The sequence below is a fragment of the Phoxinus phoxinus genome (assembly GCF_949152265.1).
Source record: "Phoxinus phoxinus genome assembly, chromosome: 21".
Lineage (NCBI taxonomy): Eukaryota > Metazoa > Chordata > Actinopteri > Cypriniformes > Leuciscidae > Phoxinus > Phoxinus phoxinus.
In genome coordinates, this window is record NC_136896.1 from 12375912 (window position 1) to 12393510 (window position 17599).

Below are 17599 nucleotides of genomic sequence, written 5' to 3' on the forward strand. Positions count from 1 at the left end.
ATTTGGAAGAAAATGGTTATTCGATATATAATCACAATAATGCGCTAAAATAGGCTATAGGCTCGCGACCAGCTGTCTTTATCAGAAAGTAGCCTACGTCTACAAAACTCAAAAATCATGTTTTTATAGACTTATAAGCACCTAAATATACATATAAGGTATAGTGTTTTGTTTAAAATATTGTATAGCTAACTTTGCTATAACTCTATACAAATACGCAAATGTAACACTGTAAAAGTAGTATGTGATCTAAATGTTGTTTCAATCAAAATGTCAAGAGTCTATAATAGACCTTTTCAGAAAAATCTGCTAATTTAGGACGGGTTTTATTTTCTAAAAGTAATAATAAACAATTAAATTGATACAACGCGCGCTACAATCGAACTGTGGCGTCCGTACGTTACGTTGTGAGCGATTGCTGAACGTTGCTAGGAAACCACCAAAGCTCTCCAAGGAGGACGTGAAGTTGTCAGCTGTGGATTTTTGGACATATCTGCAGAACAGACCTTGGTAAGTTTTGTCCACTGCTCAGTAAATGTGCTTTTCTTGCCTGTTTGTTAAGAATGATTAGTATTTAGTGTTGTTTGTTTTAAACTAAGACATACTTTTGCATGTTTTTGGTAGACATATGTGATATCATATAACGGGATCGGACTTGCGCAGGACTAACGTTAAATGTAACGCCACAACTCTACAACGGCATTGACTAAGCTGTCACAGTAGCCTACGAATTATTTTTAACCCATTGCGCCAACTCAGCTTTGTCCTGTATTTTCAACATTTATGAGCAGCTAAGAAATCAGTTCAGTGTTTATTTCTTTATGAGTGTGTCATGACAAAGGAAACATCTCACCATGTGGGTTTGAATTTCATTAATCAGGAAATGGTCTCACGTTGCAGGCCCGCTTGTGGTGTAACATGTCAGCAATGCACTGGGAGGCCCGCCGCCGTCAGCAAGTGCTGAATCGCAGGTTATCTGCCTCGGTTAAGCAGGTTCCCATGTTAACAACACGATATGTAATACTTTTATACACTTAATATAGCCCTTTTCTATAAATAAGTTAAATATTAGCCTACATCTAAATAATAGGATTTTTTTTTTTTTTTTTTTTTTTAGGAAGACAAGCCAGGTAAAAACAATGAGCATTCTGAGGCACATATGACACCCTGTGAACCTGCAGAGTCCAGTGAGTCTCCAGGTAAAGCTGCTCATAATAACAGGTCAACAAACATCAGTACACTCAAGAATTCTCCATTGTTTGCATGCCATTAACAACAAAGAGTCACCACTTTAGAGGTGACTGAATTTTAATGATCAAAATACAAAATTAACAAAATGTTATACATGGAATCTTCACTCAATCCGAGTAAACATTTGTTTTCTTCAGAGGTTGACAAGCAATGCAGTTGCAAGTGTCATGCCAAGATGAAAAGATACACAGTGAGTACATTCCTGCAGATTTCTATAGAGATCACAAACTTGTTTAACCTGTTTCTGTAATGTGTGTCTGTAAGATTCAACAGATCCAGTGGTTGGAAATTCTCTATTTAAATTTGTACCTTTACATAAAGTATAGGCTAAACAATTTGTGCCATATGTGCCATATGTGTATAATATCACAGCGATTATTTAAAGAACTTACAAGGTGAAACTGGTCCAGAATAAAGCAGCATCTACATAAGATGTGTGCTTGATTTGCTCTAGTCCCTCCAGTATTCCCAGCAATGGTGAAGATGAAGACCAGACTACTGGACAGCACCAACTCCACATATTATATGTACTATATGTATTTTACAGGAAACCTGACTTTATTTGTCTTTCATAATCCTAATTAAAACACAATTGGGTGTTTAACAGTTCTGATTAGATTTTTTTTTGCATAATTTGCTCAAAAATTCAAAACATTTCTATTTAATGTGCAAAATCATGGTGTGCAAATTTTAAAACGTATTTATATAATGTAAACACTAACAAATCAACAGGAAAGAAAAGTGGTCTAAGTTAACAGAACACATTCGTTAATTATTCCAGTGCTATTTGTATTGTATCATATGTTGCTGTCATCATAGTCCTATTTAAATGGACTGTAGTAAATTATGGCATAAAATAGCAATACTTTTTAAAGCAGCCTACTTCGATATCTATAACATCAGCATTCATGGCCATTCATTGGCAATGGTTTAGTCTCAACGCAGAGGGAAGTGATGAGGCATAGTGGAATTCACTCCACAGTCAATATACTCATAGGCATCTGTAGACATCTCCTCTGAATGGGACAGGTAGGTGACTTTGATATTCAATCTGTAGACAACACAAGGAATTTTACATTAATTACTAAATATGAATTTATAAAACCAAACATTGGCACGTGACATATTAAGATAAAATGTAGGCTACTTATTCAACTTATCCTTGAGTATATATGGTGCAAGCCATTTCATTTCTGCAAAAATATTACGGTAAGCAGCGCGACTGTTTACAACATTGATGATTATAATAAATGTTACACGCAAAAAATAAGCCTAATTTTAAAATGATTTCTGAAGGATCATGTGACTGAAGACTGGAGTATTGGCTGCTAAAATTTCAGCTTTGCCTTCATATGAATAAATTATACAATATTTTACAATATTATCAAATAGAAAACAAGTGTTTTGCATTGTAACAATTTCACAATATTACAGTTTTGCTGTATTTATAATCAAATAAATGCAGCCTTGGTAAGCAGGAGACGACTTTGTTAAAAAACAAAAGCTGACCCCAAACTTTTGAACAGTACTGTAAATATATTTTACTTTAGGTGTTTTTTTTATATAGGTAATGTACTTTATAACCTATTAGATTTTAACATAGACCAAAGTCCATGAAGTTCACGTTACTCATTTTTATTTTACTTGGTTTAACCACAGCAACCATATTTTGTGTTATGGCCTGCAACAAATATACATATGTTTACATGGTTATGTTTATCTCAGTTCAGGATGGTCCAAACTCCATAAATCTTGATCTCTAATAGCACATTACAAGATACATTCATATAATAGCTTGTGCGTCTAAAACAGCAGATATGGGGCCTCAGCAAATTTCCAGGTTCCCTTTGGAAGTTGCCCCCTAGTATCCCCAGCCCCGTGCTTGAGAACTACTGTTTTAGACCTCACTGAGAAGCACAAGTTATGGTATGTCAATCATAAACATAAGAATTTCTGTAAAATATGGTTCATTTTTATTCTTTATCATGCTTATATTACATCTGTTCATTTCTTAAAACACACAAATAAAGTAGACTTATCCTCAGATCTCTAGCCCTAGCTCTGTAACCAGCAGAATCTCAAACTTTACCATAGAGGACTTTGAAAATTCCCATCTAGTCCATGTTAAACATTTACAGCTGAGACTCAAGACTCAAAATTAAAACTTTGAGCATTCCTGATTTCAAATTTGGCCTTATATTGTAAGTCTAAGGTACATGACGGTGCAAAATGTATATATGTGCATGCCATGTACCTTGGAACGTGCTCTAGAGATCAGTTTTTGTTCCATGGAGCTCATGTTAGCTGAGATATTGATGTCTGTGTCATGGCCCACAACACATTTTTGTTATACAAAGATGGCCACGGGCAACGGTAGTTAAACATAGTAAAATAAAAATTATGTTTTGCCACCAATACATGAGTCATGAGGGAGGTAATCACTCAAAAAAAAAAAAACAGTTGATATGTTCAAGCAACTTCCATTGGACTACTAGAGATGGATTGACCCTCATAAAATGAATAGACTACTTGACTTAGTTATTGCCAGTGGTTGACTGCTGTTTGTCTTGAACATGATTTAACATTACATGTGGACTGAAAAAGTATTTTGTTGTATTTATAGTGAAAGTGAATAGATTTTAGAATTTTATATTTACAAGGTATACCAGACATAATAATTATTCAATGCGCACCTTCCAAATCCAAGCTTTCAAAACATCAACCAAGATGGCAACTATCATTCAATGATTCAGTCAAACAGTATGCTAATAGAAATGCATACTTGCTTAGAAATGTATACTTACTGCAAATGCAAGAATAAAGTGTGAATCTGAAAGGCATGTGACTTGCAGTAAGTACTGTAAAAAGAAAGGACATAAGAGAATGTTTCTAGATATATTTTTTGTACTTGAAAATTGAGATTTACACTGAGATTATAGAGGGAAACAATACATTAAAGACATTAATTAGTGAAGTTTAGATACTGATTGAATGACTTACTTGAGGCCTGGTTCATCAATTACAATGTTGGCTACAACTTTAATCTGAAAGATGAAAGAAAGATGAATGAAATCCCTGTAGGATCAATGGAGGCTTTAAAGAAAGTGTTTTTAGATTTATTCATAATTTTCTTCCCAGGTTTCTGATGCCTTGTACAATGCATCTGAGAACATTTAAATTGGAAAAATGCTTTCTAAGTTTTACCGTTTTCTGTGATCGAGGAGGAAGGTCGGTGACATTGAGGAACTTGGTATGGCCAACCACAGTCTCGAAAACCAATGCTTGCACACTAAGATTGTCAGCTCTGATTCTGACAAAGTTTTGGTTGGTGAGGTTCATTTCGTGCTGAAGAATGGAGAATACGTACATAGGATTACAAGCTTTGTAAAAAATTGCATTACAACAGTTGAATCTTAGGGTGTGTCTATATACGTCAGATCACCTACCGTGACCACTATTTTTACTTTATCTGGAGTGAAATAAACCATAGATGACTGTAGTTCCATAGCTGACATATCCATACTCCGTGGGAAGAGGAAAAACAGGATCAGTGAGCAGATCAGGAGGCAAAGCCCCACTGCTATACACACATAGAGCTTCCTGTGGGACATTAAACCATGTTGTACATAAATTGGAGAATATTTACATGATGAAGCACATTTTATTAATCGCAGAGAGAGAAAATTGCAGAACTATAGGCTTCTTGTCATAGTGATACTGACGTGTGGTGAGGTTTCAGCCTTTGGTCACTGCAAGGAATGACTGCCACGAGTTGGTTCTCCTGACCTGGATATGTCAAGAGTCAAGATAATACAGACAGAATAAGGGTGCATTCAAGAGCCAAAACTGCCAAAGAAACTTTATTTGTTACCAAATAATAAGAAAATACACTGAAACCTGCCTCTCGGGATGCGTCCTGTGCCCTGGCAGGTAGGGCATGGATCTGACTGTCCTTCCCCATTTACACTGCCATAGTCCAACCATTTGGAAAACCTTCGTTTCTCTACACATTTATTTTGGGACATAATGTTGTATTTCCAGAAGATATCAGGTCAAAACTAAAGACCTCCACCCTAAACAATAAGACAGCTTCAGTAAGCTTGGTACATAATTGATGAGGAAATCAATAAGCAAACTCAAAGTATTTTTTCATTTTTTTTTTTACTTAAGGTTAGGGTGACAGTGATTACACTGTTTTAGTTATACATTAAAGGAACAACACAAACTGTCTCCAAAACCTCACTGTAAAACAGTAAAATATCACCAAATGATCAACAAAGCTCCACAACAATAAAACAGCAAAGATGTCAAAGAGCATTATGGAACAAAGTTCCATGATTTAATTAAAGACCTTAAACGACTGACCTTTGAAGAAACCATATGTGTGTGTGTGTGTGTGTGTGTGTTTAATTTTCATTTAATATTTATGCAAGTAAACGTAATGTTAAAATTAACTTTGAATTAAGGTACGTAAAGTGGCATGTAAGAGTGAAAAGCAATAGTTCACAACGCAAATTACGTTACAAACAGTGACTAAGATGTTTGTGATCACTGACAACTTTCGAGTTTAGGAAAAAGAAACCAAATTTATGCCGACCGTTTCCAGCTGAAATGTTTTGTGGCGTAAATGCAATGAAATGTGAAATCTATTTAGAGTTAAGTTAGGTATCTTATAATGCAACTATCACATTATGACAGAATCAAAACCTATGATCTGCCCAACTAGACAGACAGCATTTTGTAACCATCGACTCCAAGTCGTAAGCAACTTTTATGAACACAGCAAGCAGTAATGTGTAAAGTTAACAGTATTTTAAGAAAGATACAATACACAGACAACCTCACAATGTCGTACCAGAGAAAAAACTGCTTGAATTTCTTCCGAAACTAAAACTAACATGACACATCAATCGTGTCATAACATTACTAAATGCGTTTATGTCAAATCTTCACACAGCACTTTTCCACCTACCGTGAATTCATCTGAGCATGGTTCAATATCGCGATTTAATCTTTCCCCGCAGATTAATGTCATTCGTTGCGTGATTTATTGAAGACACCAGACGCCACTTTTCTTCAAGACTCGACTTCTTTCAAGACTTCTTTCAAGTGCGCAAATACTTCCCTGATACTTCCCTGTTTAGTCCTTCACAGTTGTTTGGTGTCGCCATCTGGTGGTCATAATCGATACTGCGTGTTTAAAGACTGCGGTTGATTAATATGTATCTGGGAATTATTATTATTTTGGAATTAGTGTCGAGACTTTTTAGAGGTTAACAAAGAAAAAATATAAAATTTTAAAATGTTTTAAAATAAAAGTGAAAATTTGAAAGGGAGTAAAAAAAAAAAGTACTAATCTGAATACACTAGAGTTGATAATTGACTAATCCCATTCCCAGATGAATCTCTTCTCTCTATCGGGCCATGATGGAGATTAGAAAGAAAACACATCTAGATATATTAAACGGAAATGGGAAATATAGTTATGGGAAGAAATTACAAATGAAGAATGGTATTTTGCTTGCAAGACACATGTTCACAGAGATGGAAAGAGTTTGCATGGAAAAATAGTGCGTTTTTTCTCATTACCCCTTAAATTAAAAGTAAACCAAGGTTTTCAATTATCATTTAACACTTAATAATACTATCATTAAGAAAAATAAATTAAAGATACAAAACGTAGAGACTGGGGAATCTGTACTCAGTTCCTGCCTTGAAGGAGGAAGCTGACTAAAGCATAACTATTTAACCTTTAGAACATTCCATTGTTTCAGCAATTCAGATGTGTGTACATTAACCAAACATAGTTTTGCTGATTGGTGTGATTTGAACAATAGCGAGAAGATTCATGATTATACAATGCAAATAAAACTCAAACACACTGAAAACTATAATGGAATGTTTTTTATTCACTGTGCTGGACACAAAAAGCCATGTTGATAAGCCTTCAGTTCATAGTAATACATTGCACATGAAAATGACAAAGATGACCAAAATTGGTGCCTAGCAAAAACTTTGACCAATCAATCACTGGTTGAGTTAAGCATGACTGAAAAACTCATTGCACATTCCTATATGTCAGGCAGCCCAACACCGTAGTGTGACATGAATTAGTGTGATTTAAAATAAGATATACAAATATAGAGGTCACTGTGACAAATAACTAAATCAACACAAGCTCTTCTTTTTATATCTTTCCTCTGAGAGGCAAAAGTGCTCAAACAAATGGAAACCCTCTGGGTAAATAGTCTTATCTAATCAAGCAGTACAAAAGATACCTGAAGCCTACCTAACAGCAGTCTATATGTGTTAGTAGGGCACACACACTGAATAAAGATAGCAGTAAGACTTCTTTATAAACCTTATGTAGTTTCTCCATTCATAATGTCCTACAAACATGAAACTAAAATTTTACAATCAAGTAATTGCATCATTGCAGCTATGGTCAGTTATAGTGATATAGTTCTCTTTTTCGAGAGTCCAAACTATTTCTCTAAGAAAAGAACATCAGAGGCATTTCATTACTGCAACACGATGAAATCATTTACAATTCCTATACTTCACTGAGGTTGCCACGGTGCTTCCTAGTGTCTTGAGATGTGCCATTCGCTGTCGGTCAACTGCACCAGCTCGTTGACCACATCAAGCAAACTGTAGTGATGCTTCCTCAGCAACCTCTGATTGAGCGGCTGGTTACTGAAACCCATCTCCTGTAAAACAGCCATCATGGAGGCATCCTCGCAGGCGGGGTCAACGGCAGGCCGCTGAAAGAGAACCAAACCAAAGTTAGTATGTTAAGAGGTCCTGAGTTCAGAGATAACAAAGAATGCAGGAAAGCCACAATGAAGTACACAACGCATGCTGCAACTTTTTTAGAAATAGTGCACTAGTGTTCAAAAGTTTGGGGTTAGTACGATTTTTTAAAAGAAATGAAGACTTTTATACACCAAGGATTCATTAAATTAATCAAAAGTGACAAACTTATTTGTAATAGGGATGTACGATATATTGGCCGATATATGTTTTTTCTAATGTTATCGTTATCGACCAGATAAGAACATTTTGCCTGATATATTTAAACTGATAATGGATTATTTCCTTCAGCTAAGACACTTCAGATGCACACTGTTCGCCATGATGGTTTTGAATTACTTGAAATATGATTGAAATCACTTTGAAAAGGAAAATACAGTTAAATGCAACAGTTGCAGCGCAAGTGTCATATAGGCTACATAAAATTAAAATGAGAACACTACTGTAAAAGAATGTTGTGAACTCTTTGTACGCCCGTGTTTTAGCACAACGGAGTTACACCTTCATGACTAAGTTTGACTGTGCATCACAACAAGCTAGTAAGTCAGTGACGTGATAAAAAGAAGTCAGTTGTAATAAATAGTTTAGTTTCTGTGTTTCAGTGCGTTGTTACGTGAAGAGCGACTAGCTCTTCAATTATCATTATCATGTCTGGCAAGAGAATGCTAAAGCATTGACATGTTTTATTACATGACCACGTCCCTTCAGGGGCTCCGTATTGGTGCGCATCAGAGCATAAGACATGTTACGACCCCAAACTTTTAAATGGTAGTGTAATAGAAAGAAAAGTCACAGTATGGTGGCTGTTTATGTTCTGTTCTGGAGTGTCGTGCACTGATGAGGAAAAAACGAACACCTGTGCCGGTGTGCTCTGGCCTGTAAAGAGTGCTTTATAAGCAGAGGCAGCCACAGAGAGTGCTCCCTTCACCAGCCCCTCTGTCAGACCACCGTGACGTGCCCTGCAGAAGAAGAAAAACAGGAACAGAAGGTCGTGTCATAATAGTCCTGTGCCATCAAAACAAGAGGACTCCAGAGATTAACATTCATAAAACAACACTATGAAAAACAGTCAACAAAAAAAGAAAGCCAACATGATTAACACGCTTAACACCTTTTTTTAAAAATTCTTTTAAATAAGCAAACTATTTAGCACAGGCATGTTGTCAACCATACTGACAACAAGGAAAAAATGTGGTCAACCACAGGAAAGCATTGCCTGCAGAGCTACTTCCTCTTTAGCTGCATTCAAACTTTCAGCTTAAGCAAAATGTAGATTTAAAAAAGCTAAAAAAAAAAAAAACATCCTTCTCACTCTCCTGAAATATATGTATACTAAAATAAATCATAATGTAATGCATGCAAGCGGAAATGACCTCATTGTGTTGTTATACCTGAGTTCCTGGGAGCCGCAGGTCTCAAAGGCACTAACAGGGGCCTCTGAATGAGCTGATCTGCAACCTAGAGCAAATAAACAACACAATTATGTGACACTTTTTTTGAAAGATGGCTCAAAGCTATAAACTAGTTTAACAACAAATACAGTCTAACTCTTAGACAGTGTGTTTGGTCTACAGAACCAAAGAAATGTATGCCAATAAAACTAAATATTTAATAATTCAATAATTTTTACTTTGAATACATTTTAAAATTGTATTTTGTTTTTCTTGGTGAATTCTTCACACCTCACACTTTTAACCTAAAATGCTGTAAAATGTGTATTCTTGTGCACATCAGTGTCAGTCGTGGGATAAAATCACGACTGCTACCGAGTCTAGCATGCGAGAAAACTCACCACTTGACTCATCCTCAGATTGGCATGATGCGTTCTCTTTAGAGGCCCCTGGTCCTGACTCAAGATCATGAGATCTCACTGATCTGCAAAAGAATCATAAAATGAATGAGATCCATGCATAATAATACATTACATTCACTCTGCATTATGAATTAGTCAAAAAAGAATTAGCAGGTTCTCTGAATGTTCTTTAACCTGTGGGTTCGAAGAGATGGGGGAGGCGGGAGAGCTATGGACGGAGGTACCATCTCTGGAATCAGAGGGGGGGTGTCCAATATCTGAGAGGTGCACAGCATCCGATTCAGGGTGTTTTGAAGCGCTGGAACAGGGGTGGGCTCCTCATTCTCTCCTTCAGCCATGCTCGGGATTTGCGGTGCTTCTGGCTCGTTGGCAAGAGGGACTGCAGACTGGGACATTGCTGAGCTATACATTGATTCTCCCAGTGGCCTGGAAGTATCGAAGCAGTCAGGCAGGATGACAATGTAGTCCTCAGATGAGGCAGAAGACACCTGGCTGCTCACCTCATCCCACTCTCCTGCTTCTTCCTCTTTATCTTGATCATTTTCATGTCCCTTTTGTTCCACTTCCTCTTCATTCTCCTCCTGTGCAGCTGGGTCGGTGTAGAGGTTTTCATTTGAGCCAATCAATGCCTCTGAAAAGACTGCAGAAATAACAAAGTGTGAATTGAAAGAGGGAACAGTTCTAGCAGAAAAACACGTTTCTTTTTAGCAAGGGTGCACTGCATTTACAGTGACTTCAGTAGATTCAGTATGCAACAGCAACATAAAAAACAAAAACAGAGAGAACATACACACCTGGCATGACCGATTCCGCTGTTATGACTGGCTTCGGCACAGGGGCTGGAGCCTCAGGCCTGATTGGCAAAGGTCTGTCACTCTTCACCTGTAATAATCTCTCCTGAAAGCGAGCAGGGTCATGAACTGCAAAATAATTCAAAGTAAAATTAACGAAATAATAGAGGCCCCATAAAATATCTTTCTTTGAGCACTAAGACATCAGACAGAAACTCACCGTCATGCCTCCTCAGGTTGGGCCGAGTCCTGCGTTGAGGCTTGCGTTCTGGTTCCTCCTCGAGAGTGAGAGAACGAATAACAGTCTCGCACACAAACTGGGTCCCACTGATGTCTTCATCCCCTTCCTCATTGGCTGGAATGTCCAGAAGCTCATTCTGTCTCTGAGGCAGCAACACTAACAGAGAACAAGCCACATCAGTACAAGTTCACTACCATCCTGTCTATGATCTAATCAAATAGACCATGATTCACAAAAGCCTTTGACAGTTCCAAACATCTTGGGGGGGAAAATTGAGCTACTTCTTTTTTTTGTAGAAAGGTCAGAAAAAAGGTCTAGTGTCATTTATTTGCAAAGTCCACTTTGATGAAATTCATACACTACCATTCAAAAGTTTGGGGTCAGAAAGATTTTTTTTTATGAAATTAATACTTTTATTCAGCAAGGATGCATTAAATTGATTGAAAGTGACCGTAAAGACATTTGTAATGCTACTAAAGATTTCTATTTAAAAAAAATGCTTAACTTTCAACTAATCAAAGAATCCTGAAAAAAATTTAAATCCCATTTCCAAAAAATATTAAGAAGCACAATTATTTTCAACATTGGTAATAATAAGAAATGTTTATTGAGCACCAAATCAGCGGTAATATTATTTCACAATATTACAGTTTTTACTGTATTTTTTTAAATAAATAGTCTTGCTGAGCATTAGAGACTTCTTTCAAAAACATTTGAAAAATCATACAGACCCCAAACTTTTGAACGGTAGTGTATGTGAAATGCTGATTTGAGTATATAGGACCTATCCTGCTATTTAGACAGAAATGATCTGTAGTGGTTGTTAGATGCAAGTATAAATCAGCAATTCAAATTCCACATCAGATGCTCTAACCTTGAGTTTTTTTCCTGCCTGAACGTCCAGCCTCGACTTTGCTTAGTCCCGTTCCGTGCTTTCCAAACAAGGATCCGTGATGAAGTGCTGGATACACACAGGAGGTCATATGTGAGGAGATTACACAATTACTCCAAAAATGATGCCAGACTAATTATGCACATGACATTGAAGAACAGATTCTTCCTGAGGATATATTACATAATTGTGACCAGAATGAGGCCTTACCAACGGGAGTGTTGGCTGGGACTTTCTCCAATTCTTGCACAATGTTTATATCCAGCAACTCAAAGGACAACAGATCCTGGACAACAACAATTAGTTTAGGACATCAGTTAAGCACACATCACTGAACAAACATAAGGTGCTGTGTTTGTGTCCGACAACGTCCATACCTGTGCCGTCAGTAAGTCCACAGAGGGGATGTAGTATTCTCTCCTGGAGCTGGTAGACACTTCACAATCTCTGGTGCCTGACCAGATCATGCCATCTTTTCCCATCAGACAGAGATCGGTCCTCTACAAGGGGAAGATAAAGTATTTGATGACGATCTCAGGAACTACAGTGAATACCGTTGCAACATTACGTAGCAATTTTAGAAAAGATACAATGGTTTGAAAGTTGACTCACCAGTGATTTGCTGCAGTGGGCGCTTATTTTCTGCCCTGAGCTTGGCACCACTACAATGCTACACCACACTCTGGGCCCAAATTGCACTCCACAGTGTGCCAGGCGCCAGTGAGACGTGTAGGTGCCCTCCAGCAGGGGCGCCACAAACGCCACACTCACCACACCAACCTGACCCGGCTGCAGAAAGGGCACTGCCACCTCTTTTTGCTCCCGTGATCCCAGGGTCAGGTTGCCCCACATAAACTTCAACTACAAAGACACAAACACAAACACACATGCAAACGTAGCTCACACATTTTTTTCCCCCCGACCTATATAAACTTATATTGGGTTTTAAAAAGTACCTTGGTATCCGAAGTCCAGCTGATGTTGCCAGTGTTCCTCATCTTCCAGTACTTGATGAACTTGGTGCCTGGCTCCAGACAAGTGCCATCTGGTAGATTCTCATCCAGAAACAAGGCAGTCATTGTGGGCACCAAGGTGGAGCAGGAGACCTTGGGACCCCTGGTTTGAGTGCACAGAGGATCATCAGAACAGCTTTGTTTCAGCGTCTGTCTTTTTCTTGAAGCTCATATCAAAAAAAGTATAAAAAGGACGTAATACATAAAGGCAGCGGGTGCATTTTGAGGTAGTTCCATCCACTTGCCAGCGATAACTCAACTATAACAGACAATGTGATAATCTTGATAATGATTGTTCTGGGCTGGGTAGGGAGGTCACCCAGCCCTGACCCCTCTCAGTGTGGCCCTTACTCTGGACTGGAAGTTTGAGGGTCTGGGCACAGGGCCGGAGCTGGGGCTGGTCCTGGGCCTAGAGACGGAGCGTGAGCGGGGGCAAGGCCCGAGGTGGCGGTCCCATTGGAGGCTCCACTCCACAGCAACCCTCTCTTCTCCAGCCTCAGCTTCTTCTTGATCTCCTTCACCTCGGCCTTCAGCTGCCTCCGCTCAGCTTTCAGCCGCTGCCTCTCCGCCTTTCGCACCGTCCTGTCACCCCGCCTCAGAAACCTGCGAATGAGCAAGTAGAATTGTATCGCTTAACAACCACTCAGGTTAAGCAGAGGATACACAACAAAACTCTGAGCACCAAGTGTTTATTTTGGCTTGCCTGGGTTCTGGAGTAACTCCACGTTCAGGGACAGACAAAGGAGTCCTTGTTCTCTTTAGGTTGTGGCTGGGATCGTGTTTATGACTACATGGCTCACATAAGATGCAAGATGGACACACGCTGCACATAAAAGGAGAGATATGTTTTATATTGAGCATTACATTTGACATCTTGCTGGTGGGAAGACCTTACTAACCCTATCCGGACAGCCGGATCCCTGACAATATTCGAGAAACAGCTGAAAACTGCTTTCTCTTCAGAAATCTCTTCCATGAGCACTTAAAGTCGGCATTAAACAGAAGTTGTGACAGTCTTCAAGTGAAACGGCTTCTTAAACTAGAAAAAAATGTATAGCAGGATTTGATTTTGTACATCGGGAATTGACTGGATCGCAGTGGTTTGCTATTGCTGTGATCTCATGTGATTGACAGGTTGTCCCGCCCTCACGCCAGCAAACACATAATTAAAGAAGTAGTTGCAGGAGGGATGTGCACAGATAAATCATTTATAATAAATACTGTAACATTACATTTTAAAAAAAATTGTCAGTTTTGATTTCAATGTGACTTTAACTGCATCCTGCTGAGAAAAAAAAAATGTATATGCTTTCACTATTTCTTAATTCTAGCTTGCACCATTCTGAATGATGTTGTATTCTCATATTGCCAATTTAAGATGAATATTTTGTTGTATTCCTCATTTGTAAGTCACGTTTGATTAAAGCATCTTCTAAATGAATAAATAATAAATACATCCTGTGATTCAGTTTCTCAAAGAGTGTGTAGTAATAAATATTCTTGAAACAAGTTTTAGGACAGTCTCACCTGCACTGATATCCTCCCCCAGTTGCCGGTCCTTTGCAACTACTGCAATTTGGAGTTGAGCTCGAGGCCCTTAGTGTGGTGGAGCTCGTAGCTTTCTGAGTGCCGGAGGTGCTTGGCTCCTCTGCGGGAGGATCCAAGGCTCTGTGTGTGCAACACTGGCCTGAAAACTCACTGCACATCTTGTCCACCACCTCCCTTACTACTTGATCTTTGAACTGCGAACAGTAGATTAAGACATTTTTGCAACATTTTGGATCAGATTTAGCAAAAAGACCTTTAAAATGATCAATTTGACATTTTTTTAAGATACAGTACCCGGTCCATATAGGATTTGAACCACGTTGGGACCGCTTCCTCCTCAGTTTTCATCCCTTTGTTTTCTTTGACCACAGCCTGTTTAAGGAAAACAACACAAACGGGTTTTCTCAGTCTAAAATTGTCTTTCTCTGCAACAAGCCCAGTTCATTATTATTTGCATTTTGTTACAAGATATGCATAAACTAATAAACAGCTCACACTATAGAGATGCACATAGCACAGGTGTGAAACTGGAAAGTTAATATCTGAAATGTACATATGAAACGCCTCGGTTATCACTTCTCATTTAGTGCTTTCCTTATGAATATTAACCCTTTGATGCATATGATTCCACCAGTGTGTTTACAAAGTTCAGGGCGTTGGGTGATCTACTGCTAAATTCCAATCTGCTTTCATGCTTTTTTTGACACTCATGTCCTTAGAAGCGGCAATAATCAGTCATACAGCGCTAAGTAACAGCTTGATGCATCGACATGGATATGCTTAGGGTCTCGTGTCTCGTCTATGATAATATTGTGATTGTTGTTTTAACAATGTGGATCTGACAATATCGAGTACATCCCTCACTTCACAAAAACACCTAGACAGTGCACGCATACACTATGTATGAGATGTAGTCATAGGCCCTGTCCCAAATGACACCCTAAACACTCACGGCCTTCCTACAAGTCCGCACTTTCGTCACGTAACGCCGCTTTGACCGATATAGTTAATCAATATCATACAGAGTGACGTTTTTTCTCCAAATATCAGCATAATTACAAATATGATATTGATTTTATACAGCAGTTTGATAACCAAGTTAATATTAAGTGACTAACATTTTAGACACAAACATTTGTTGCTCTATTTCGCCAACGAAAATAGTTCCAGACAAAACAACAGGACTTTTTTGCAACTCTGAGCAACACACGGCGGTGTTTCGTTACAAAAAAAAAAAGTTTTAATGAATGAATTAATTAATTAATGAATGATTCAATGACTCACTCATTAACAGGGACTTGCTGCCACCTACTGGCTGTTTTAATTTAACATTTAAAGTATAATTTATTTTTTTAAATAATTTCTAATATCAATATTCAACAGCAAAATATTGTCTAATTATCATCATTATCGATAAAATCTCAGAAATGATCTGATCCCTTAAGTATAAGATCTTTTGTCAATATAACACAATACATTATATGCATCAATAATAAACTACCATGATGAAACAGAGTTCCAATGTATAAATATGTGGGGAGTTTTTTATTATCATCAACCAAACCATAACCATTTTTTTTTATATTCAAAAAAAGGCCTTATTAAATTATCTGCATGCAGCACATACTTAATGTTTGTTACATATAAATAAAGACTACTCCCAAAATCACCAGAATTGAAAACGTTGGTGCAACAACAACAAAAATGCTCTAGAAATGCCCCTGATAAGAAGGAATGAAATTAAGCTTAAGTTTTCAGTCTGCCCTTTTGATGGTACAGAATCAGATAATGCTCACGTGGCTCAGACAGAAATTGAATTTGACACCCCTGGCATATAGTGTTTAAAAGATTGCAAACTGCTTACCGAGTCCCGATCGGGGGTCACCTGGGTCTCCTTGTCTGCCATCTTGACCCTTGCTCGATACGGTGGAGCTGGTCTAGGGTCTATCTTTAGTTCCTTCATCTCTGCCTTCACTGCACCACCCTCTGCCTGACCCTTCATCTTATAGACATTCATGTGCAGCTGATTGGCTTGCTTAAATGAACTCTAATTTAAAAAATAAAAAAATTACACATCTTGTTTAAAGCCTTGGATTGATATATCTATATATAAAATTATGATGATGACAGTGGGCCTCAGTGGAGTAGACTGACTTGTGCATCACAAAAATATAAATATAAATATAATAAATATTGATGTTCTTACCTTTAGAGCTTCTGTATATTCATCTGTGGTGTTGTCACATGATAAAAACAATCATATTTATTATGACATCAATATTTCAACAATACAGATAACATATTTTGTGAAAGACATTGATTGAATTTATTACAAACCTTGACTGTTTATGCACACCTGTAAAAATAAGAGGATGTCAATAGAAGTACCATTGAAAATAGATTTATAACAATAAATAATTGACTGATTGTTGTCATACTCATATGTTAAAAGGATAAGCATCAATGAAATCTGTAAAACTATTCAATCTAAATTAAATTTAAAACTCGTTATTACACTGTAATTATTTACCTCCTCGTTGTCCTCATCAAAATATTTCACTTGAAAATGGCTCAAGCCGAATGTAGTTTTAATCTAGAGGTTATAAAAAGGCAATGTAAACAAACACCATCAAGAACTGCAGAGATTTGTAAGACACGGAAGAGTTACAGGCAGATTAGAGTGAAAAACAATATCCTCCAACGTTACGCTTTATTTACAAGCCGTCATCTGATTTATGGCCGAATAGAAAGGTCAAAAGCAAATGACAGATATTGTTGCAATTTAGATCACTGGGGGCTGTATAAAAGACAGAACTGAGATATAAGTTATGATATATGTGCTATGATAGGATTACATATTTTTACTGAAGGTTAAACGCGGTTAAGGTTTGTTTATGTAGGCCTCAGCTACGGCCTTCCAGGACCAAGAAATGTAAACGTCCCCACATAAACGCCACCCAGCGAGGCTTAATGACTTCTTACCCAGGCCTCCACAGTCTCCCACTGTGCTTTGTTCGTGTCCAAGACTGGAAATTTCTTCACGTTGCCCCTAAAGTTCACTTTGACAGTGACGGGGAGGTTCATGACTGTGAGCCAGAATCAACTGATACGTATGATGCGGTGATATGATGCTCTAAAAATACCCGTTGTGGTGTCAACACTGTGAGTCTTGTCTTTTGCGTTCTTGTTTACATCGCTAGATTCGTACACGCCCCCAAAATACGTCACAGGAAGTGT

At 37.9% G+C, this 17599-nt stretch overlaps 2 protein-coding genes and 1 long non-coding RNA gene across 5 annotated transcripts; 1 reads left to right on the forward strand and 2 right to left on the reverse strand.

The window, feature by feature from the left end:
* The first annotated feature begins 378 nt into the window (after positions 1–378).
* On the forward strand, positions 379–1441 carry LOC306989843. Of its 2 annotated transcripts, none has more exons than XR_013795747.1 (4): positions 379–510; positions 901–1017; positions 1118–1199; positions 1389–1441. It is a non-coding gene; the product is annotated as an uncharacterized lncRNA (long non-coding RNA). The 2 variants fall into 2 exon arrangements; XR_013795748.1 differs by having other exon boundaries at positions 441–510; positions 881–1017.
* tmem106a (transmembrane protein 106A) lies at positions 911–6445 on the reverse strand. The gene is made up of 8 exons (XM_079595882.1): positions 6224–6445; positions 5153–5324; positions 4974–5037; positions 4698–4851; positions 4456–4596; positions 4252–4295; positions 4056–4109; positions 911–2302 (listed from the first exon to the last, which is right to left on the reverse strand). The coding sequence occupies exons 2-8, from the start codon at positions 5274–5276 to the stop codon at positions 2188–2190; spliced, it is 696 nt and encodes a 231-aa protein (XP_079452008.1). The 5' UTR covers positions 5277–5324; positions 6224–6445; the 3' UTR covers positions 911–2187.
* Positions 6446–7137: 692 nt separating this feature from the next.
* Positions 7138–17588, reverse strand: nbr1a (NBR1 autophagy cargo receptor a). 2 transcript variants are annotated; one of them, XM_079595980.1, is made up of 21 exons: positions 17345–17588; positions 16878–16955; positions 16700–16718; positions 16569–16591; positions 16227–16409; positions 14657–14734; positions 14342–14556; positions 13518–13637; positions 13166–13417; positions 12758–12917; positions 12414–12662; positions 12179–12301; positions 12012–12087; positions 11784–11870; positions 10889–11065; positions 10672–10797; positions 10052–10517; positions 9857–9939; positions 9456–9522; positions 8921–9023; positions 7138–8015 (listed from the first exon to the last, which is right to left on the reverse strand). In XM_079595980.1, exons 1-21 carry the CDS (start codon positions 17444–17446, stop codon positions 7836–7838), a joined length of 2967 nt encoding a protein of 988 aa, XP_079452106.1. In that variant the 5' UTR covers positions 17447–17588; the 3' UTR covers positions 7138–7835. The 2 variants fall into 2 exon arrangements, with proteins under 2 accessions (XP_079452106.1, XP_079452107.1); XM_079595981.1 differs by having other exon boundaries at positions 16893–16955; positions 17345–17567.
* Between the last annotated feature and the right edge of the window lie 11 nt (positions 17589–17599).